The sequence below is a fragment of the Rhinatrema bivittatum genome, chromosome 5 (assembly GCF_901001135.1).
Source record: "Rhinatrema bivittatum chromosome 5, aRhiBiv1.1, whole genome shotgun sequence".
NCBI classification, from domain to species: Eukaryota; Metazoa; Chordata; class Amphibia; order Gymnophiona; family Rhinatrematidae; genus Rhinatrema; species Rhinatrema bivittatum.
In genome coordinates this window covers 376860531-376884645 of record NC_042619.1, presented here as the reverse complement: position 1 = coordinate 376884645, position 24115 = coordinate 376860531, and the positions used below count along the sequence as shown (strand labels likewise).

General features: G+C 42.5%; 1 protein-coding gene across 1 annotated transcript in view; it reads right to left on the bottom strand.

Moving 5' to 3' along the window:
• IL18RAP (interleukin 18 receptor accessory protein) overlaps window positions 1-24115 on the bottom strand; it is a 120579-nt gene that overhangs the window by 80972 nt on the left and 15492 nt on the right. Inside the window, exons 3-5 of the mRNA XM_029604832.1 lie at window positions 17351-17473; window positions 12563-12809; window positions 9104-9284 (exon numbers count right to left, since the gene is read on the bottom strand). Of these exons, the coding sequence (XP_029460692.1) occupies window positions 9104-9284; window positions 12563-12809; window positions 17351-17432 (510 nt within the window). The 5' untranslated portion in view covers window positions 17433-17473. The remainder of the gene's footprint in view (window positions 1-9103; window positions 9285-12562; window positions 12810-17350; window positions 17474-24115) is intronic.

The following is a 24115-nucleotide window of genomic DNA, read 5'->3' as shown; positions in this document are numbered from 1 at the left end:
TTCATATGTGAAACAATATTGGACACTTCCAACAAAGAGACAGTCTCAAAGGTTGTCCAAACTGGACAACTAGTGGAAGCTTCATTAGAGAATCCAGGGATGACATCATTGAAAATCAATGAAAGATTCTTAATTTTTAAGGCAAAATATTTTGAAAACATATCAGCTGATAAAGAATCAGTACAGGATCTATTCGCCTTATGATCTCTGGTCACGTTATGCACAAGATGAAAAAGGACTTTTGGACTATTTGCCAATTCCTTTATTTTTCTTGAATAGTATTCTTTTTTTTTAGCATTGAGCATTTCTATCTGATATTTAGCTAATAAAGCTCTAAAATTGACTTCATTCTCGAGAAGGTTTTTTTTTAACCATTTTCGCTCACTTCTAAGAGTTGATGTAAGATTAATGAAGGTGTCAGCCATGGTTTGAACTTCTTTTTCATATGAATAAATTGTTTCATTGGGGCAATATTATCAAGTACAGTAATTGCGTGATAACTATCAAGGTCATTATCCTCAAGAAATTCTGGAATAGGAGAAAGGGCCTGTTTAAATTTAGAGATATCAATAAAAGATCTCTTAGAGTATATAGAGGATGTAGCACATATGCTAACTTCATTAGCACCAGTTAAAAAAAAACTGATGAGAGAATGATCGGACCAAGGTACATCTTTAACAACTGGAGTACTCATAGACTGAAATTTAGAAAAATTATTAATATAAACCAAATCAAAAATATCTCCTAATCGATGTGTAGGGCACTGAATCAATTGAAACCATCCCAGAGACACTAAAATGTCATTAAATAATTGTATCTGATTATCGTCTGAAATGTGATTGAAAGGTAGATTGAAATCACCTAATATTAACATGTTATTCAAATTAGTTTGAGCCATAAGCAATTGCTCAAATAATAGAGATAGATTAGAATGTAAAAGTTTAGGTGGATAATAAACAAGATAGATGGTAAAACTTGATATATAAACAAGAAGTAATTCCTGTGAAGAGATTCCACTAAGATTTTGACTTAAGATACCAGCTTTCTTTGAAGATTATAAGCAATCCCCCACCTCTACCTTTAACACGTGGTTGTGAAGTAAATGAATATCCCATGGGACACATCTGATTTAAAGTGACTAAATCAGAGTCTAAAAGCCAACTCTCAACTATACAAAAAAAAAAAAATCAGGTTTTTCCATCTCTATCAGATCATATAAAAATTGAAATTTTTTTCTAACAGATTGAGCATTAATTAACATAATTTTCACGTCAGAAGGAACGGGGTTGGATGCTGATACAGTGACTGGAATATTTACTAAACTTGAAAGTCTACAAGGAGAAGTTTTTCGAACAGAAGCAGAAAGATCACCATAAATACCTCTACCTGAAATTACTCGAATTGAATAAACCTCAAAGTGAGAAACATTACTCATTGCACAAGAAGGAGTGCACAAAGGGGCTCCTTTGTCACGCTCCTTCGTGAGCACAAGTCGTGCGATGTTCCGGCCCGATGCGCCTCCAGGGTCTCACGTTGGCTCTTCACCCCTGTTCCAATGACATCATTAGGGGGCATGGCTTTCAGCCCGATAAAGTGTAAATGGGGCCGAATATAGCGGGAACAACCTCCTTTGAGCTTCAGTCTCTCCTCTCTCAATTTCTGGCCTAAGAGGTGGTAAAAGGCTTGTTGGTCCGGAGGGAGGAGGCAGGGCTGCATCTGAGATGAATGCACGACTTCCTCCAGCATCCCACACTGGCTCTTCACCCCCCCATTCTGATGACATCGGGGGCATGGCTTTCAGCCCGATAGAGTGTAAACAGGGCCGAGTATAGTGGGAACAGCGTCCTTTGAGCTTCAGTCTCTCCTCTCTCAATTTCAGGGCTAAGAGGTAGTAAAAGACCCGTTAGTTTGGAGAGAGGAGGCAGAGCTGTGTCTAAGATGGATGCACGACTTCCTCTGGCATCCCACGCTGGCTCTTCACCCCCCTGTTCTGATGACATCATCGGGGGGCATGGATTTCAGCCCTATAGAGTGTAAACAGGGCCAAGTATAGCAGGAACAGTGTTCTTTGAGCTTCAGCCTCTCCTCTCTCAATTTCAGGGCTAAGAAGTGGTAAAAGGCCAATTGGGCCAAGGGTGGGTCCTAACTCCATGGCGCACCATCATTGATCCCCCAATATAAAGAAGTTCCTGTCTCTGTTTCCTTGCCTTGGCAATCGGGTCGGTTTGTTCTGAGATTGCCTCTGCACTTGTACTTGTTCCTGGTAAAAGGCCTGTCTGAGATGGATGGGTAGAAATCCCATATGTGTTGGGTAAGAGTATAGTGATAGGAGTATACTACCGTCCACCTGGACAAAATGGTCAGACAGATGATAAAATGCTAAGAGACATCAGGGAAGCTAACCAATTTTTACAGTGCAATAATAATGGGAGATTTCAATTTCCAGCAAAAACCGGTGCAAGAACACACTTAGGCCATCCACCTTCAAATATAAATAGTCTTTAATAGAAAGTCTTTCATTCAATGTAATCGGCAACTCCACATAAACTTGCAAACATGATTTAGATTGGGGGACCAATCTAAATCATGTTTGCAAGTTTATGTGGAGTTGCCGATTACATTGAATGAAAGACTTTCTATTAAAGACTATTTATATTTGAAGGTGGATGGCCTAAGTGTGTTCTTGCACCGGTTTTTGCTGATACTTGCTTATGTGCAAGGTTTGCTTCTGTCTTGGAAGATTTCAATTTCCCCAATATTGAGTGGGTAAATGTAAAGACATTCAAGAGACATAAAATTCCAGGATGGAGTAAACAACTGCTTCATGGAACAATTGGCTCAGGAATCAACAAGAGAGAGAGGAATATTTTAGATTTTAGTGGAACACAGGATTTGGTGAGAGAGGTAATAGTGGTGGGGCCACTTGGCAATAGTGATCATAATATGATCAACTTTGAACTAATAAATGGAAGGGGGACAATAAGTAAATCTGCAGCTCTAACAATAAATTTTCAAAAGGAAAACTTTGATAAAATGAGGAAAATAGAAAAAAACTAAAAGGTGAAGTTGCAAAGGATAAAACTGTTCAACAGGTATTTATTTATTTTAAGTTTTTTTATACCGATTTTCCTGCATAAAATGCATATCAAACCGGTTTACAATGAAACAGAATGAGCAGGAAGTAAAATTCCTTAGTCTAATACATTTAAGCGTCAATAATGAAATAATTTTAAACAAAGCAAAAAGCTAAATAACATTAATAAAAGTTAAATTATTAACATAAACATAAATATAATTATATTAGAAGGAGCACAAAGGTTAGCATGAAGGGGAGCACAAAGGGGAAAACCCCTTTGTCACGCCCGGCACGCGATACCTGGTGTAATTGCGCCGTTAATCGGGTCGCCGCTGGCTGGTCGTCATGACGTCGGGGGGGGGCGAGTCTTCACATCGCTGATTTTCTCTTTTAACATCTCAGTTCATTTTTACTATTTTTTTGTGTCTTTTTCTCACAAGATGTAGTTTTCTTTAAGTGCCCTATGGTAGTGGGCTGCCCCTCTGTAACAGCGCCTGGTGGAATTGCACCGTTAATCGGGTCGCCGCTGACTGGTCGTCATGACGTCGGGGGGGGGGGCGAGTCTTCACATCGCTGATTTTCTCTTTTAACATCTCAGTTCATTTTTACTACTTTTTGTGTCTTTTTCTCACAAGATGTAGTTTTCTTTAAGTGCCCTATGGTAGTGGGCTGCCCCTCTGTAACAGCGCCTGGTGGAATCGCACCGTTAATCAGGTCGCCGCTGGCTGGTCGTCATGACGTCGGGGGGGGACACGAGTCTTCACATCGCTGATTTTCTCTTTTAACATCTCAGTTCATTTTTACTACTTTTTTGGTATGGTATGGACATTGTTTAAAAATACAATCTTAGAAGCGCAGTCCAGATGTATTCCACATATTAAGAAAGGTAAAAGGAAGGCAAACAATTACTGGCATGGTTAAATGGTAAGGTGACAGAGGCTATTTTAGCCAAAAAAAATCATTCAAAAATTGGAAGGATCCATCTGAAGAAAATATTAAGAAGCAAAGCATTGTCAAGTTAAGTGTAAAAAATTGATAAGACTAACTAAGAGAAAATTTGAAATGAAGTTGGCCATAGAAGCAAAAACTCATAATAAAACCTTTTTTAAATATATCTGAAGTAAGAAACCTGTGAGGGAGTCGGTTGGACCATTAGATGACCAAGTGATTAAAGGGGCTCTTAGGGAAAATAAGTGTTACGCTACCACCCGTGGCCGTCTCGTGCGGGCCTGCTCACCTTCATGGTTCCACAGTGGGTCCCGGGATGACCTCCCTCGCGGTAGTCACGTCCTGCCAGGCCTCGGCGTCCCGCGGCGGCGGTCACTGGGCCTTCCACTGCGCGCCGGGCCTCACGCCGAGGTTCGCCATCCTTGGCCATGTTGGCCATGCCCATGCGTGTGCGGACTGCCCAGACTCATGTAGGGCCAAGGGTGGGTCCTAGCTCCGTGGCGCACCCTGATTGATTCCCCGATTTAAAGAAGTTCCTGTCTATGCTTCCTTGCCTTGGCAATCGGGTCGGTTTGTTCTGAGATTGCCTCTGCACTTGTACTTGTTCCTGCTTGTTCTTAATCTCGTTCCAGGATCCTTCTGTTCCAGTTCTATTCCTGACTCGTTCCTGCATCCTAGTTCCTGTGCCCTGCTTGTACCTGTGTTCGTCTGTCTATCAAGGTAATACCCTCGGACTGTCTTACTGGTACTGACCTCAGCTTGTTCCTGACCTGCCTGCCTGCCTGTCGCCTGCCTCAAAGACCAAAGCATGTTCCTGACCTGCCTGCCTGTCGCCTGCCTCAAAGACCACAGCCTGTTCCTGACCTGCCTGCCGCCTGCCTCAGACCTCAGCTTGCTCCTAACCTGCCTGCCTGCCTGCCGTCTGCCTCAAGACCTCAGCCTGCCTTTGACCTCATCTGACCTCCGGTACCTGACCTCTGCTTTGCTGACCACTCTTCAGACTGACCTCTGGACATTGACCTTTGCCTGCCTGACCTTGTCTCCAGATTCTGGCTCTATTCCTCGCCTTGTCATCACCAACTATGTTCTGGTTCTCCTTGTTCCAACCAGCAGCCACCTTTGAACCCGATTGCACTCCCCCTGTCTCCGTGGGCATGCTGGACTTTCACTCTCTTAGGAGACCCTGCAAGGCCCACCTAAGTCCAAGCGGCCTGGTTCCCTATGGGCTCCTCCCGGGGGAACCTCGAGCTTCCAGTGGTGAAGCTCTTCCTAGCCTCTGTCTCCTCCAGTGCTCCGCCCCCTGGGGGCAGTTACCTCCTGTTCTCTTTCAGGAGGCATTCCACCTCTGCCCCAGGACAAGGATCCACTCCCGACCGCAACAATAAGGTCATTGCAAAAAGATTAAATGCATATTTTGCTTCTGTGCTTAATAATGAGGATTTTGAGGAGATTCCGGTTCTGGAAATGATTTTCAGGGTAATGAATTAGATGAGCAACCAAATCACTGTGAACCTGGAAGATGTACTAGGCCAGATTGACAAACTAAAGAGTAGTAAATTACCTGGACTGGATGGTATGCATCCCAGGGTTCTGAAGGATCTCAAAAATGAAATTTCAGATCTATAATTTACAATTCGTAACCTGTCATTAAAAGCATTCATTGTACCTGAAGACTGGAGGTTGGTCAAAGTAACCCAAATATTTAAATGGGGCTCCAGGGGTGATCTGGGAAACTATAGACCAGAGATCCTGACTTCAGTGCTGGGAAAAATAGTGGAAACTATTCTAAAGAGCAAATTCACAGAGCATATAGGAAGACATGGTTTAATGCAACACAATCAACATGGATTTACCCAAGGGAAGTCTTGCCTCACAAATCTGCTTCATTTTTTTTGAAGGGATTAATAAACATGTGAATAAATGTCAACCAATATGTTATTGTTCAGTGTGGTTGTGGACCCCTCGTTAGTAGTGAGAGTTGGCTCCACCCACAGGAAGGAGCCCTGTGGGGACTAACTACGATATGCTCTAGCTTCAATAGACATACAACAGGAGATTAGACTTTATTAAGCAGGAACGTAAGTATCCCACTAGGTGGGCAAAGACTCAGTCCGGACTGAGGTGGTGCAATGCTGGTCCTCTTGGTAATGGTCCGCAGAGCGGGGTATGCCAGGGCAGCTCCTCTGGAGTGGAGATGCTTCTTAGATGTGATCCAGTAGTGGCCCACAGCATGGGATACACCATAAATCAGGTGGATGATGAGAGAGAGAAGCACTCAAAGCAGAGGAGCAGAGAAGATGAAAGCACTCACTTTAGTAGAGATGAGGCAGGCAACAGAGAGCACTCGGTAGGGCCCCAAGGCACGGGGTACACTGAAGGTCTTATCACCAAGGTGGTAGATGATGGTTCTCACAGACTGAAGTAGAAGATTCCTGCAGGCAGCATGGCCCTCCGTGGAGCAGATAGCCAGAACACAATAGGCCCCCGAGGAGCGGGTACCTTAAGTCCACTATCAGTAGTCAGTAACGAGTACTGTGAAGCGAAGGGAAGATCTCTCTAGGAGTAGAATCAGGCAAGACAGAAGTCCTTGCTAACTCGCTGGATGTTAGGAAGTGTAGGGTTTAAATACCTCTTGGCCGGTGACATCACAGGAGGGAACACCTCAGAGGTTCCCACCTTGATGGAAAGAAGGAGGCAGGTGTGCACGCGCCCTAGGTAACTCCGTCATCAAGATGGCGTCCGGGATCACCCAAGCCATCCCGGGGATGCTGGGTAGAGCGGTGTTTGCAGGCTAAGGCCAAAAGACTCCTTGAAATCACTGAAGCAGGCAAAAGAGAGGTGAGCAACAGAGGTCACAGCTGTCTGCAACCGACGGGTGCAACACAATAGATGTATATTTGGATTTTCAGAAGGTGTTTGACAAAGTCCCTCATGAGAGGCTTCTAAGTAAACTAAAAAGTCATGGGATAGGAGGTGATGTCCTTTCCTGGATTACAAACTGGTTAGAAGACAGGAAACAAAGAATAGAATTAAATGGTCAATTTTCTCAGTGGAAAAGGGGTAAACGGTGGAGTGCCTCAGGGATCTGTACTTGGACTGGTGCTTTTTAATATATTTATAAATGATCTGGAAAGGAATGCAATGAGTGAGGTTATCAAATTTGCATATGATACAAAATTATTCAGAGTAGTTAAATCACAAGCGGATTGTGATAAATTGCAGGAGGACTTTGCGAGACTTGGTCATCCAAATGGCAGATGAAATGTAATGTGGACAAGTTCAAGGTGTTCCATATAGGGAACCATAACCCATGCTATAGTTACACGATGTTAGGTTCCATATTAGGAGTTACCACCCAGGAAAAAGTTCTAGGCATCATAGTAGATAATACATTGAAATCGACAGCTCAGTGTGCTGTAGCAGTCAAAAAAGCAAACAGAATGTTAGGAATTATTAGGAAGGGTATGGGGAATAAAATGGAAAACCTTATAATGCCTCTGTATCGCTCCAATGTGAGACTGCACCTTAAGTACTGGGTACAGTTCTGGTTAGCGCATCTCAAAAAATATATAGTTGCAGTGGAGAAATTTCAGAGAAGGGTGACCGAAATGATAAGGGGATGGAACAGCTCCCCTATGAGGAAAGGCTAAAGAAGTTAGGGCTGTTCACTTGGAGAAGAGATGGCTGAGGGGGGATATGATAGAATCAGGAGAAGTTTAGAAAAGGTAGATGTGACTTGATTATTTATTCTTTTAGATAATAGAAGTTAACAAGCAGCACATTTAAAACTAATCGGAGAAAATTGTTTTTCACTCAAAGCACAGTTAAGCTCTGGAATTTGTTGCCAGAGGAATTGGTTAGTACAGTTAATGTAGCTGGGTTTAAAAAAGGCTTGGATAAATTCTTGGAGAAGTCCATTAACTAGTACTACTATCAATCAAGTTGAATTAGGGAATAATTAAGCACTGCTATTACTGACATCAGTAGCATGGGATAGTGTTTGGGTACTTGCCAGGTACTTCTAGCCTGGTTTGGCCACTGTTGGAATCAGGATGCTGGGCTTGATGGACCTTTAGTCTGACCGAGTATGACAATTTCTTATGTTTTGGGGCCAGTTTTACATGCACATTCAGACGTACGAACAGCACAATACACATCAGTGAAGATTTGATGTGAGCAAGCATTCCAATTATGCTAATGACTTTCCTTTGGCACCACCACACTAGCCAACAGGCTAAATTTCAGACTATCCTTGCATACTACCCTTATAATTTAGCAACCCATCTCCTCGGCAGATCACCCCAAAGTTTTTTTCTCAGATTACCCGATCATTAAATAAAGCTAATATGTACCTAGATCCTCAGCCAGACTAAACTTGGTCCATAAACATGTCTTTCATGTCTTTAATATAATTTATGCGTTTTTTCCCATTTATTCAGATCCAAGTTTTATGCCCCGTTCTATGTAATCGCATTCTTACATGCTTGTTGTTTTTTTCAGTTACAATGTAAACCGAGATGATATGTAAATTCTTACATGAATCCCGGTATATAAAAATGTTAAATAAATAAATAAATAAATTTTGAGTGAGGAAAGTCACACAAAGATAAGATTTCTACAATGTTCTCTCACCCTAGCTTGATAGTACCCTAATAGAGAATCCATCAAGCAAGATGCTGTTCGTATGTCTCACTGTGCGTATAAAACTGGCCACAAAACCCTAGATTACCACCATAACCTCACCTCGAGTTACTTATTGGCCCTCCTATAGTGGTATAGTTGACTCTATGTGTGCCATCCTAGAGGCTGGCCCCCTCTCTCTCCTCAATCCTCTCTGTCACGGGCATTAGAGGCCTAACACATTTTGATGAATGACCCTGAAAGTTTCTTAATATTTTGATCTCATCGGGCTATTTTTGTGTAATATTCTCACTCAAGAGTTGCTGATATTATGAGAATTTAATACATGTTGCTGCGTTAGGGCAGCTTAGTAAAGAGGCACTTAAGATTCTTCTGCTCCTCTGCTTTAAAAAATACTTTACACAATGATTTTTTTTATAGTTTTATGAAAGTGATTACCTTGTACCATGTTATCTTTTCTGCTGACCTCTGTAAATCATTGTCACAGTTCACTGCAGGACAAAAAATGGATTTACCAGTTCCAACAACAATATATATATTACTTTCACCATAATCTGAGCAATTTGCCTTTTCCTTTCCATGAACTTCAAGGATGATCTTGACACAATCATTTTCTTGCCTAGAAATAAAAATAAAACATGGACACACTAGTCATATGAAAGAAAAATATATTGTGCAAGGATCAGTTCAATAATTCAGTAGCAGTGCTAAGCTTTGCCATATTGGAAATCAGACTTTGATTTGCGGTGATGCACCAGTTTGAGGCTTAGTCCCTGTTCAGGAATCCCTGATTAAACTCCTAGGAGTAGTACAGCATTAGGTAAATAAAAGTAGCTATGCAGGGAGCTACATTTCCCATAATGCCTCTGCCTAGTTTCTTGACCTTGAGGCCATCACATCTGGCTTAGGACAAATTGAATTGGTTAACACCTCTCAGACTTCGGGGAGGGCTATAAGAGGCTTGTGGAGCAGCTGAGCAGGGGCTGAGGAGGAGGTCGTGGCTGGGAACAACTAGACATGAAGGAGAAGGATGGAGCTGTGGGGAAAAGGAAGGACCCACCTGTGAAAGGAGGCAGACTTGGCCTTTTGTTAACCATGGATGAAGGCACTGAGGATGAGGAAGACCCGAAGGCAAGATTTACCTATCAGCTCAGCCTCAGAGCTAAGTGAATTTTTTTCTATGCCTACTGTGAAAAAGGAGAGTTTGAACTGCTAATCCTTGGGGAAGGTGAAAAGAGAAGTTTTACAGAGAGGCCTGAGGAAGCCAGATAAGAGGGACAGATAAGACAGGAACTAGAAATGCTGCACCCTGTTTTAATTTTGGTTCGTTTGTTTTGTTCAAGAATGCTGCTGTGAACTCGGATGTACCCAATGAAGTAGAAGGAATGCATGTGATGGCGGCAGTGGGAAGTTATCCTTTATTCTCCAGTAATACACAGAAATAGAATTCTCCTCAGTTAGTAAGCTGTATCTAGAAACTACACAGGAGTAAAGACTTTTAATCAAGAATGTTTTATAAAGCTAAAAGCTTTCCTAAATGTTTAGCCAGACATTGGATCTGCATATGAGTAAGTTGGTACTGACTGCTAAATCAATGAATTAGGATTATACAGATGTGAAACTCTCATCCATTGGCCATATAATTGAAACCACAGCTTGAGAGTGAGCCATACAGAATGGAACTTCCCTATTTGAAAGCTAATTGTCTGTGTGAAACTGAACTTTCATAACTGAAGAAAGGAAACCACTTGCTATCCAGAATCCCAGGCTTTATCGGAACTGAGGAATCACCTAAGAGCAGTACTAGCAGAATTAGAATTCCTATCTTATAAAACATGATTAACCCAAGTCTTATAGCTTGCTTGTGGGAGCTGCAACTGTTTTGTTTTCAAACCCAGAAGTGTAGGCTGTGATTAGTTACTGGAGAATTGCATTTCTACCTGAAGAATAGTTATGGTTTTTTTTCTGAAATTGGACATATGAAGCAAAAAAATAAAAGCAGTTGAAGGAATACCTATGGTAATTGGATTTTTTTTAAAATGGAGAGCGGGCTGATTGTTGAGGAGATTGTTTAACAATTATTTTGGTTAGAATAAGAGAGTCGCTGACCCTTGTCACTGAGGCCAACCAGAAGGCCAAGTAGGGATTAAGGGACAGCATCCATACCAATGCTTGGGATTTAAATGTTGGAACTCAACTTGGAATTCGAACCTCCACCAGACCAAAAGCTTAGATTGCAAATGACCAGAAATCACAACCAAAAATATCATCAGATACGTTTCTTTTCTTAATTTTCTACTCTGAAATGGTATAAACCGTACATAGGTTTCCCCATACATCAGGAAGCCACCCGAGATGCTAGCAATGAGGGGCGCCATGCCAAAGATTCTTGAATTCGGCTTCTACTCCTCAAACTGACTAAACCTGGAGAATGCTACAGATGCAGTATTTGCATCCTTGGTTGGGAGCGGGAATCACGTTAACCCTTGTTGGTCAGGCTCTGGGTGCATATGTTCTGGGTTCCAAAGGAATCTGTGGCTCTTGAATGAAGGATTGTCCCTGCAAAAGTTGGGCTGAATGGAAGGGTAGATTAAATATGAGAGCAAAATTCCTTGAAAGCTGGATCTGATTGAGTTGGAAATCCAAAGGTTCCTGTCAAGCCAAAAAAATAGTAATAAAGTAAAAATGTAATACTTGGACATATGCTAAATGCTGTAAATATTCAGAAAAGCAGTCAACGGATAACTTATCCAGCTAAAGTTAGCAGGGATTTTTAACAGCTAGATTCATCAATGTGTGTGTGTGAGAGAGAGAATTTCTACCATTTAAATTGATGAAAAGTACAAGAGGAGTTGATTTGTACAATTGATAACAATTCTTCAGTGATTGCAAATTTAGTTATTTCCTCTGTGTATGTAAGCCCAACCTCCAAAGCCACCCTGAGTTGAATGTACTCATCTACAGTGCTAGATATATACAGGATATATATATAGAGTCCTATTGTCCCTATTAAAGGTAATCTGCAAGTTAAAAGGTAATCTGCAAGTTTTTGAAGCTGCTGAAAGCACATCTATTTGAGCAGGCTTTTGAGGAATTGAATTAGTATAGTATCTTTTATTTATTGCTGAGTAATGGCTGATTAGTTTTATTGATTCAGCGGTGTTTGTTGTATTGTCTGTTTTATGTATGTATTTTTAGTTTATTTACAGTATGTGTTTATGAATGTATTGCTTTTACTCTGTTGTAGATACTACAGACTCTAAGCATTAAACATAAAGGAATTAAAGATATAATGAAAATAATTGATATAGGTGTTCTTTGCTACTGTATCTACCCCCTCTTCCCCAGGACCCAGTAGAAGACAAGGCTTTTGTGTTAATCTGAATTTTTGGGTAAATACATATTATGGGACAAATTTTGAGACTGCTTATGGGACCTGAAAACTAAATTTAGTAAGTTTTGAATATTGGCCTCATTGGTAATATTGCAAGGTGTACAAATGCATGTCTGTAGTACTATTGCCATCAGAGTCCCAAATGGCAGCCTAAAGCTACTCAGTGTCTAATTTTAAGAAATGTTGTGACAGACTGGGTCTCTCCTGATAAGTTAGCATCAAGTAAATGAAATCAAAGCTCCTGAGACTCAGCTCATGCCTCTAATCATCAATACTCACTAATGGCATGGAAAGTGTTACCGTTACTGCAGACTGAAAAAATTAATGATATTAGTGCTTTCTGGCACAATTTATCTAACAGTGGTGCATATTACTCTTTTCAGTTAGAGGTCATTCACATGGAAGTAAAACACTTCTTGTTTCATTAAACCGGAGGTACTTTTTCCATTGCAAACACAAGCATCATTTCATACTTATGTATTGTTAATTAGTCTTTGTAGTACCATGTGCAGATGTATGTTCCAGAGTCATTGATTCTTGCCGGTAAAAACCAAAGGGTGTTACTGTCTTTGCTGCTGTTCTCAAGCTCTAATAAAGTCTCATTTTCTTGCTGTCGGAACCATTTGACTGAGGAGTGGTTGAAGAAATGGACTGAATTTTGAAATGGTGGATGTGGTGAATCACATTGAAGGTAAAACTGTTCCTCACTCCGTGCACGATATCTCAACCTTGGCTTTTCATGCAAGCAACCTGTAAGAGTCATCGCTACAGTAAGTCAATGGCAACCTTAATTAGTGGAAATCAACTGTGCAGAAATGATTTACATTAACATTCACAATTACGATCTGCTAGGGGTTGCTTGGACCAGGATGCACCACACACATGCGGTATGCTCAGTCCCAGAGAGGGAGGGAAGATGGCCTCCACTACCATGGTTGTCCCGTCTGGCTATAGAACTGTTCTTACTAGGGATGTGAATCGTTTTAGGACGATTAAAATTATCGTCCGATAATTTTAATATCGTCTTAAACCGTTATGGAACACAATACAATAGAGATTCTAACGATTTATCGTTATAAATCGTTAGAATCGTGAGCCGGCACACTAAAACCCCCTAAAATCCACCCCCGACCCTTTAAATTAAATCCCCCACCCTCCCGAACCCCCCCCCCCAAATGAGTTAAATAACCTGCGGGTCCAGCGGCGGTCCGGAACGGCAGCGGTCCGGAACGGGCTCCTGCTCCTGAATCTTGTTGTCCTCAGCCGGCGCCATTTTCCAAAATGGCGCCGAAAAATGGCGGCGGCCATAGACGAACACGATTGGACGGCAGGAGGTCCTTCCGGACCCCCGCTGGACTTTTGGCAAGTCTCGTGGGGGTCAGGAGGCCCCCCACAAGCTGGCCAAAAGTTCCTGGAGGTCCAGCGGGGGTCAGGGAGCGATTTCCCGCCGCGAATCGTTTTCGTACGGAAAATGGCGCCGGCAGGAGATCGACTGCAGGAGGTCGTTCAGCGAGGCGCCGGAACCCTCGCTGAACGACCTCCTGCAGTCGATCTCCTGCCGGCGCCATTTTCCGTACGAAAACGATTCGCGGCGGGAAATCGCTCCCTGACCCCCGCTGGACCTCCAGGAACTTTTGGCAAGCTTGTGGGGGGCCTCCTGACCCCCACAAGACTTGCCAAAAGTCCAGCGGGGGTCCGGAAGGACCTCCTGCCGTCCAATCGTGTTCGTCTATGGCCGCCGCCATTTTTCGGCGCCATTTTGGAAAATGGCGCCGGCTGAAGACAACAAGATTCAGGAGCAGGAGCCCGTTCCGGACCGCTGCCGTTCCGGACCGCTGCTGGACCCGCAGGTTATTTAACTCATTTGGGGGGGGTTCGGGAGGGTGGGGGATTTAATTTAAAGGGTCGGGGTGGGTTTTAGGGGGTTTTAATGTGCCGGTTTTGCGATTTTTAGATTTTTAGATTTTTCACGATTTTTCACGATATTTTACCCCCCCAAACGGCAACAATACGATTCCCTCCCCCTCCCAGCCGAAATCGATCGTTAAGACGATCGAGGACACGATTCACATCCCTAGTTCTTACGGTATGCCAAGCATTCCCTCTGGTAAATGGTTTAAATAAGGAGAGTGATTAAGCAAAAAAAAAAAAGTAAATCAATCCTGCACATTTATGAACAAGAACATCCCTTGTACCAAAGCTAATTGCATCATTAAAAATGATTACTTAACTATATAGGGGTCAGCTTTCAAACTGTGCAGGCAGATGTAAAGTCTGCGGATGCTTTCACCCCTGGATTCTGCACCAGTTCCCAAAGGGAAAGTACGAGAACTCTTCCCCTCTGAAAATTTGCCCAAGAACAGCATTGCCACCAAATGCCAACTTTTCAGAGGGTAATATTTTCTGGACAAAAAAAATGCATGCAGTTTTGGAAATGCACAACTATACATGCTGTTGCCTCCCTCAGCCTAGCCCTGCCCTGAGATTGCTTACAGAAAATGTGAGCAAAAGCAGGCATGTTTTACCTGCATACAAGTTAGACAATTTTTAAATACCCGTTTACCCAGGTAAATGGTTTTTGAAAATTGCCCTCTGGGACATTCTCACTATTGATGAGGTTTTCAAGGAAGGGCCCATCTTTGCATGCAGAAGGGAACATATTTAACCTATGTGATAAGATAGTGTCATTGTCCCAGCATATATCATGTGTGCAAGATCCCTCTAATTGGAGCCAGAACTCTTGTGGCTCTGTGGGGCTGAGACAATAAAGCACTCTTATTGAGCGCCCATCTTCCTAATGCGTGCATAGCCACGTCTCCTGGATGCCCGATGCAATATTTAAATGAGCTGCTGCGGTAAAAAGGATGCGCTCAAATGCACAGGGTACCCACAATTGCAACGGGCACTGAATACAAGCATCCATTTTAACCCACTTCAGGTCAGTTTCGCCCAATATGCACCCACATAGCAAGGGGCAAAATCGGCCTGGAGCATGTATATTGCGCATCCAGAATTTCTTTTTTTTTTACATCAAGCCATTGCATTATATCTATTCCTAAACACTGCAAGCAGGTGATTTAAGTATCGCAACAATACTAAATAGAAGAAACCATGGAGGACCATATTTTTTAAATTTCTCCTGTGTCCTTGACTTGCGGATTGACTTAACATCACCTCCAGGGCTGGAGTTAAATTTGCTGCAATAAAAAGTGTGCGCTGGGTACTCAGCAATTTTCTGCATCGGGGATAATAGCTAATCTACATGGAATTTACATGTGACAAGTGCTATCAGCTATGCATTTGTTTGGGTGCGCGTTTTGGATGCACTAATCTTATTGCATCTGATGCTAGTCTAGCGTGTCCAAAACGTGCATCCAACTGCGCTTAAACCTGTGCGCTAGGCTGGATGCATGTTATTGCAACAGCCCCTGTATGAGCAAATTGTTTGCATATAAAAGTATTGCAGCCTCTGACATTTCTAGTGCAACATTATATATGAAGTTATTTCACTTGTGAAAGCATGTGTCACTCAAAGATGAGATTTGTGCAATGTTCTCTCAACCTACCTTGATGGTACCCAGGTAAAGAGTCCATCAAGGTAGGTTGAGAGAACATTGCACATATCTCATTTGTGAGTGAGTTTCTTCACTCCAAGGGTCCTCAAATGTTCACAAGAGAGCACTGTTCTGTTCATACGTTTCACATTGAATGTCACAGTGGCCCCTAACCCCCCTACACTAATACATAAACCTCACCTCGAGTTACTAGGTGGGCTTCCCATAGAGATACAAATATCTATCTAGGGTTAGGGCATTAGGGCTAGATTCTCTTTCTCTCTCTCTCATCTGAACTCCCTGGGACCATTAAACATGGTCCTCCAGGGGTTATCTGCAGCAAATACAACAGACCTGGCATGTATCACAAAGTTTGAAAACATTATCACAATAAACTCCCTATTAGCATAAAACACACCCCTTTTGCTATCACATTTTGATAAATCCAGGCCTAGATTAAGTGCGTCCTAATGGTGGTTAACCTGTGCTCAACTCCATACTCAAATTTATGATCACATGGATATTCCGAAAGAACCAATCACCGTTCTTTATTTATATTAGAGACATCCAATCCAACTCCTCGTTCAGACCACTTGGTTGTTCTGATCATAATTTAAAGATCCAGAATTGTTCACGATAATTTAAAGTTGCTGAGACATCCCCTCCCATTTGGGCAATGTTATCTATGACAGTTCATTGTAACTGTTCAAATATGTGTTTATTATCCATGTAATGCGTCACTATTGGTGCTGTGAAATTTGCCATATGCAACTGCAAACGATGTTCAATGATCTTCTGTTTAACAGACCTACTTGTTAATCCCACGTATACTTTTGGACAGGGGCATATTATCATATAAATCACTGACTCATTCAGACAATCTGTATCATTCTTCCTCCTAACTTTGTGTCTCATAACTAGGTCTACCCAGGTTGTGCCTTCAATGGTGTTTTCACAGACTTAGCATCATCCACACTGTCTGTGTGTGCCCACTTCTGTTGGAATGACTTCTCTCAACTGGGAATGCACCAAACAGTCTCTGATGTTACGGCCCCCTTTTAGTGGCTATTAGGGGCACCTCCTGAAATATCCCATGTAGCACCAGAACATGCCAATGTTTTTTGATAGAAGTGATAATAGCCCCTGTGGACATGCTCTGAGGTAATACACAAACCATCCGATCCTGTTCTTTACATGGTTTATATTGTAACAATGTATTGCGATCACCATATTTTGCCCTTTTGTATGCATGTCTAATGGCCTTTTTAAGATATCCCCTAGACAAAAATCTTTGGCTTAATAAGACTGCCTAATGGTCAAATTCAGCCGTCGTTGAACAAATTAATCGTATATGGAAAAATTGTGACACTGGTGACCCACGTTTAAATGGCGTGGTATGATGACTCTCATATCTCAACAAGTTTTTGCTATCGGTGTCTTTTCTATTTACAGTGGTGAATACGGTGTTATTCTTAATACTCACACATCCAAATATGCTACCTGTTCACGGCTAGCATTTACGATGAAACCAAGTATGAAGGTCATTACTATTTAAATACTACTTTTGTGAATTTTGAGGTGTGATAGTTATATTTTAGTAGGTTTTTAGCCAGATATTCAGTAGCCCCACAGCCAGATAAGCTATAATTATGTAGCAAAGTAGTGCTAAACACACTTTGAATATCGGTCTCTTTACATATTTATCTTGTACTAACAAATAATCCAATAAATCCTTACCTGTTAAAGCCGAATCTCGAGACATTGCCTCTGCAATTGCCAGGAGAAATATCCAATGTGTGGTTAGCAATTTTCTTTTCATCCTTCAGATTTGCCTGAAAATAGGTCTCTATAAGATAAAAGCTGAAAAATTATATTCCCCATAAAATGTCTTGCTGTGAAAACAGGTTTTGATGTAAGTAGGAACCCTTTATTTTCAAGTTTTTATTGTATTTTTCCGGGGAATTTTATCAGTGTTTATATTAATAATGAAACAAAGGAGAGAAAATCTGTTAGAAAATATTGACTCATTTTTTTTTTCCACTGATTTGCTCCCATTTTTGTTTTCTATAAATGAACACTGAGAAAGTCCCAGGAAAAATGAAATAAAAATTGGAAAACGAAGGTTCCTAGATATGAGGTATTAAATATTATTGTGGATTGTAGGGAACAACTATTACTCTTACTCAAAGTATTTCACAATCCTGCAGCTGAGGTTGCAAAAGCATTTCTTAAGAAAGTATTGTTTTGTTCCTTTTTTCTTTTTCATGGCAAAGGAAATTCTGCTAACCTCTATGCAGGGGTGAACTGTAAAATAGCCCAAATAATTGTTTTCAAAAACAGCTTACAGGGAATCTGTCTGACTCCCTTGTGTGCTTTTTCCTGCAGCACATGCTTCAATAGCTCCCAAAAGCATGCCAAGTCTCTCTCTCTCTTCCACCTCATCCATCAGTGCTTCAGTCTCTCTTCTTCTTTCTTACTGCTGGGCTTCTGGTTCCTGTTGGCTAAAGCTCTTTGCACTACAGGCCCACTCAGCCACTTTCTAAACACATTTTACTACTTTGTCTCTCATTAGATTTTTTTTTTCCATTTGCCACAGGTCTAACATTTCTTGTCAGCTGAATACTTCTCCTTCACAGGTGATTATTTTTCTAACCAAATTTATTTTTTATGATGGTGATCAGCACTTACCCCACTTTGGAGGGAGGACACTGCCAAGCCGTGTTTCATTTCCAGTGCAGGATGTTACTATGTAGTGCCGACTGACCCAAGCCCTCTCCCTCTCCCTAGCGAAAGGAAATTCACCCAGCAGAAAACAGCTCTCTGCTTGCTGCTCCAGCCTTTCCCTCTCCTAGGCAGCCTGCAGGGAACAGGAGGGAAGGGGAGGCAGATGTTGGAGCAGACAGAGTGGAGAAGAAAATAAGCACGCTGCTCCATTATCCAGCCCCTTCCCACCTGTCTTTCAGGGAACAGGTGGAGAGGGGTGAATCTGGACTAGATAGAGCAGAGCAGACTGAAGAAGAGCTACTCTGCTCCCTAATCTAGCCTCTCCCCTCCTGTTTCCCGCCTTCCCAGACAGGTTGCAGATGCACAGGTCAGCACTGAAGCTCTCTGCAAACTGACCCACTAGTAGGATGCCCAATAGAGCAAGCCACCTCTGGATGCATTTTATAATTCAGTTGCATTTTATGGCAAGCCATCTTTTACTCTAATCTATTCATTCATTTGGACCTGAATAAAGAAATGTAAACTCCCGAAAGCTAGTCCAGTAAAAGATATCACCTTGTATATTTTTGTGTTTGTTAACCTTTATTTCTGAGCATTCAAGTGGACTCACACAGCAACTACACTATTTATCCAAGTTATAGCATGAAATGGATCAGGTGAACTCTATATCCTATATCTTGTATAAGACTATAGTAGGTCACATTGAAAACAACATCTTGTAGCTTTTGGGTAGAGAGATTTAATTTCCTTTATCAATAAAAAAAATAATGACCTCTCATGGTAAACCTACAGGCCGATACAGTACAGTGCGCTCCGGTGGACCTATGTGACATATGAGGGCAAAGGCTAGCGCCGGCGCCATTTTGAATACTGGCAATACGGCCCAAGTGCAGGAGGTCGCTCCCGGACCCCCGCTGGACTTTTGGCAAGTCTTGTGGGGGTCAGGAGGCCCCCCCCCCCAAGCTGGCCAAAAGTCCCTGGGGGTCCAGCGAGGGTCCGGGAGCGATCTCCTGCACTCGTGCCGTCGGGTGCCAGGAACCAAAATGGCGCCAATAGCCTTGCCCTTACTATGTCACAGGGGCTACCGGTGCCATTGGTCAGCCCCTGTCACATGGTAGGAGCACAAGATGACGCCGCCCATCCAGTGCTCCTACCATGTGACAGGATCCGGCCAATGGCACGGATACCCTGTCACAAGGTAAGGGCAAAGGACAGCCCGGTAGCCGGAGGACGGCACGGAGCGGGAGATCGCGGGAGATCACTCCCGGGATCCCCACTGGACCACCAGGTACATGTAAAAAGGTTTTGGGGGGGTCAGGAGGGTGGGGGAAGCTAAGGGGTTACTTTTAAAGGGTCGGGTGGGTTTAGGGGTTATTTTTGTGTGCCGTTTTTTCCCGCCCTCCCCCAAAACGATAAGGGAAGCCCCACGATCAATATCGTGGGGTTTTCCTATTGTTTTTGGAGAGCCCCCGATTGCTGACGATTTTGAAAATATTGACGATATTTTAAATCGTCCAAAGCCCAATTCACATCCCTATTAAATTATTAATTAAAATCACGAGCCAGGTTTTGAGTGAATATCCTCTATCACCTATAGGGGAGAACACAGAGAAGAACAGAGTTAAATCCTTTAGTGTTGGACAAGGGGATAGTTCTCTGATGGAAGTAGAAGTGATCCTTCAGGATCAATGTTGTAAATCTAGCTAGATATGAGAGAGACCAAAAGAAGAAGTTTGTTGAAGCATGATGGTAATGAGAAGTACATTCTTACCTAGAAGTCAGCCCCCGGTAGAGATGTGAATCGTGTCCTCGATCGTCTTAACGATCGATTTCGGCTGGGAGGGGGAGGGAATCATATTGTTGCCGTTTGTGTGTGTAAAGTATCGTCATAATCGTTAAAATCGTGAGCCGGCACACTAAAACCCCCTAAAACCCACCCCCGACCCTTTAAATTAAATCCCCCACCCTCCCGAACCCCCCCCCCAAATGCATTAAATTACCTGGGAGTCCTCCGTAGCGGCGGTCCGTGGCTAAATCGGGGGAAGGGGGAGAGCACGAAAACCGGCACACTAGATCATGAGGTCTTCAGCCGGCGCCATTTTTCAAAATGGCCACCGCAAAATGGCGGCGGCCATAGACGAAAACGATTCGACGCAAGAGGTCGTTCCGGACCTCCGCTGGACTTTTGGCAAGTCTTGTGGGGGTCAGGAGGCCCCCCCCAAGCTGGCCAAAAGTTCCTGGGGTCCAGCGGGGGTCAAGGAGCGATTTCCTGCCGCGAATCGTTTTCCGTACGGAAAATGGCGCCGGCAGGAGATCGACTGCAGGAGGTCGTTCAGCGAGGTCCGGAACCCTCGCGAGATTTCCGGACCTCGCTGAACGACCTCCTGCAGTCGATCTCCTGCCGGCGCCATTTTCCATACAGACAATGGAGCCAGCCATATGCGTATGGCCGGTGCCATTTTCCGTACGGAAAACGATTTGCGGCAGGAAATCGCTCCTTGACCCCCGCTGGACCCCCAGGAACTTTTGGCCAGCTTGGAGGGGCCTCCTGACCCCCACAAGACTTGCCAAAAGTCCAGCGGGGGTCCGGAACGACCTCTTGCGTCGAATCATTTTCGTCTATGGCCGCCGCCATTTTGCGGCGGCCATTTTGAAAAATGGCGCCGGCTGAAGACCTCACGATCTAGTGTGCCGGTTTTCGTGCTCTCCCCCTTCCCCCGATTTAGCCACGGACCGCCGCTACGGAGGACTCCCAGGTAATTTAATGCATTTGGGGGGGGGTTCGGGAGGGTGGGGGATTTAATTTAAAGGGTCGGGGGTGGGTTTTAGGGGGTTTTAGTGTGCCGGTTTTCCTGCCCTCCCCCTTCCCCCGATTTACGATTTTTTGACGATAAATCGGGGAAATTGGTATTGTATCGTGGCCCTAACGATTTTTGACGATTTAAAATATATCGGACGATATTTTAAATCGTCAAAAAACGATTCACATCCCTAGCCCCCAGTAATGTGGCCTTCCTGGAAATGATCATGAATTCCTAACTATAAGAGGATATAGGTATTATGACTGGATCCTGGAAACCTGGGCATAAAGTTTAAGATGATGCCCTTGGCATCTCAGACCACTAGCATATTGAGGGAGGGGAAGACCTTGTGGATATGGTAGGTAGCCTCATCTCTTCCTGGTGCCCTTAAAGGGACATGAATATAATCAATAGCCTCCAAGTCAGAGGAAAAGTATGCAGTGTTGTAGAGATCAGTTATAATTTGTTGTTGCTGTCTGCTCCAAGGGAAAGAGATATATTGATGTGTTTTCCTTAGACTGATAGCCAGGAACTGATCTATAAACATGGAGCTGGCAGACTGGCATATTGGCAGACTGGCATATTCCTGCCATGAGATGTCTGGAAGATACCAGAGGCCAAAAATATCAGAGTAATAGTGATCTTGAGCGTACAGGCAAGATGTGGCCCCTGCGGGTGGAAGAGTGCATGTTCTGCTCTAACTGCTGTTGAATTTGAATAGATGCAACACTTGCTCTTCTGAAAGATCCAAAAACCTGTGTCCTAGTCCTGTATTTTCTCTGTAAGGGGTATCTCGTCCTCTTCCTCTGTTCTCCCTCTCTCTTTAACTGTTGTGACATGAGTACCCATAAACCCATTAGATGGTTTTACCACCACAGAATCCCACTCCCAGTATAACCCTGTCAGTCCCAGATATACTCACTGTTACCCCTCGATATAGCCCAATATGTTCCAGGTACACTTACTCACATCCCTCAGTATAGCCCAGAATGTCTCAGTTAGCAACCACCAGTATGGGCCAGTCTGTCCCAGGGACCCTCATTGCCACCCCCTAGCCTGCTGCATGTCCACTAACCCGGAAAAGCTAGCCTGGAAAACAGTAAGTGGCAAAACAGCATGAAAGTTTGAAGTTCTGTGCATAAATCAGCAATAGTAAAAGCACTCAAATAGTTTTGATTAGGTTTTTATTTTTTTTTTTTTATTTAAAAACTTTTCTATACCGTCGTTTAGTTAGGTACCATCACAACGGTTTACAATAAGGCACAAATATTAATGTTGGAAAAATATCTTGATTTCTATCCACTAAACAGGTGCCAACAATTTACGGTAACATAGTTTGTTATAATTACTCATTGGTGGGTGTGATACATCATGTCCATTCTTATCAGTGACAGATTTAAAATAGATAACTTATAATTTCTTATTCTTTGGTGGTGAGCGAATATATATAAAAATAAAATACATACCCGTATAGATTAGGGTAGTGTGCATGGGTGTACTGCAGATTGCCTCCCATTTTCCTTGTGTTCTACTCTACTTTCTCTTTGTTGTACGCTTGTTTAAATAACCATGTTTTTACATTTTTTCTGAAGGTTTTGATGTCTCTTTGTAAGCGGATTTCGACAGGCATGGTGTTCCACAGTATAGGTCCTGCTAAGGAAAGCGCTCTTTCCCTTACTTGGGTTAGTCTTGCTGTTTTAATTGAGGGAATGGTTAGTAAAGCATTATTTGCTGATCTCAGGTTTCTGTGAGGGACATGTACGCGAAGGGCTGTGTTCAGCCATTCAGCTTTTTCATTATGTATTAATTTATGTATGGTACATAGGGTTTTGTATTGTATTCTTTGCTCGATGGGTAACCAGCGTAGTTCAGCTTTTACTTTTACCAGTCAGAATTCTTGCGTCCATGTTCTGCAGTATTTGGAGTGGTCTTATCGTGGTGTATGGTAAACCAAGTAGGAGGGTGTTACAGTAATCAGTGCTAGCGAAAATTAGAGCTTATAATACTGAACGGAAATTATTAGTTGTTAGTAGTGGTTTTAGTCTTCTAAGAGTCATGAGTTTGGTGTATCCTTCCCTTACTTTTAAAGATATGTGTTGTTTCAGGTTAAGCTCTGTGTCAATTATCACTCCAAGGCTTCTTACTTTCTCTGCTAATTCTATTTTTTGGTTGTTTTTGAGTATGATTGTGTTTTGAATGATTTCAATGTTTTTACGTTCTAAATGTAGGAATTCTGTTTTCTCTATGGTAATAACTAATTCCATCTGGTTTAGTAACTGTTTGATGATAGCCAGATACATGTTGGCTATGTTCAATGTTTGTGCATATGTCTCTTTTAAAATAGCTCATTACGCAAGTACATAGTAATCATGCCCCAACATGCCCTATTTTTTTTATGTATTTATGCACAGATGCTCATATACACACATATATTACATGTTGAGAAAATACAGATTGGATGCAGATGCCTCTCATACATGCACATATGCGCTTTTTTACACACGAAAACTTTGAAAGTTTATTCCTACATTCTTCTCCCAAATAAATTCTTAAAGGCTTTTGTTTTTCATGTATCTTGTCTTGACTAGATTGTATGATCTTAGTTGCTCCATAATTGAAAATATTTTATAGCAGAAAATAATTTTGTGCCTTCTTGTGCCCTCATCTTTTTCCATATGTAGCCCAAAATTGTGTTTCTTAGTTATTAGCTCTATGGAATTGATGGACTCTCTACCTGGGTAACATCAAGCTAGGTTGAGAGAACATTGTTTAAATCTCATCTTTGGGTGGGTTTCCTCACTCCGAAAGACATCAAATCTTCACAAGAGCATACTGTTCTGTTCATACGTCTCACTCTGCATGTAAAAGTGACCCCTAACCCCCTACACTACTACTTATTTATTTATTTATTTATTTAAATTCTTTTAATATACCGATGCTCAAGACCAGGTCTTATCGTACCGGTTTACAATGAACT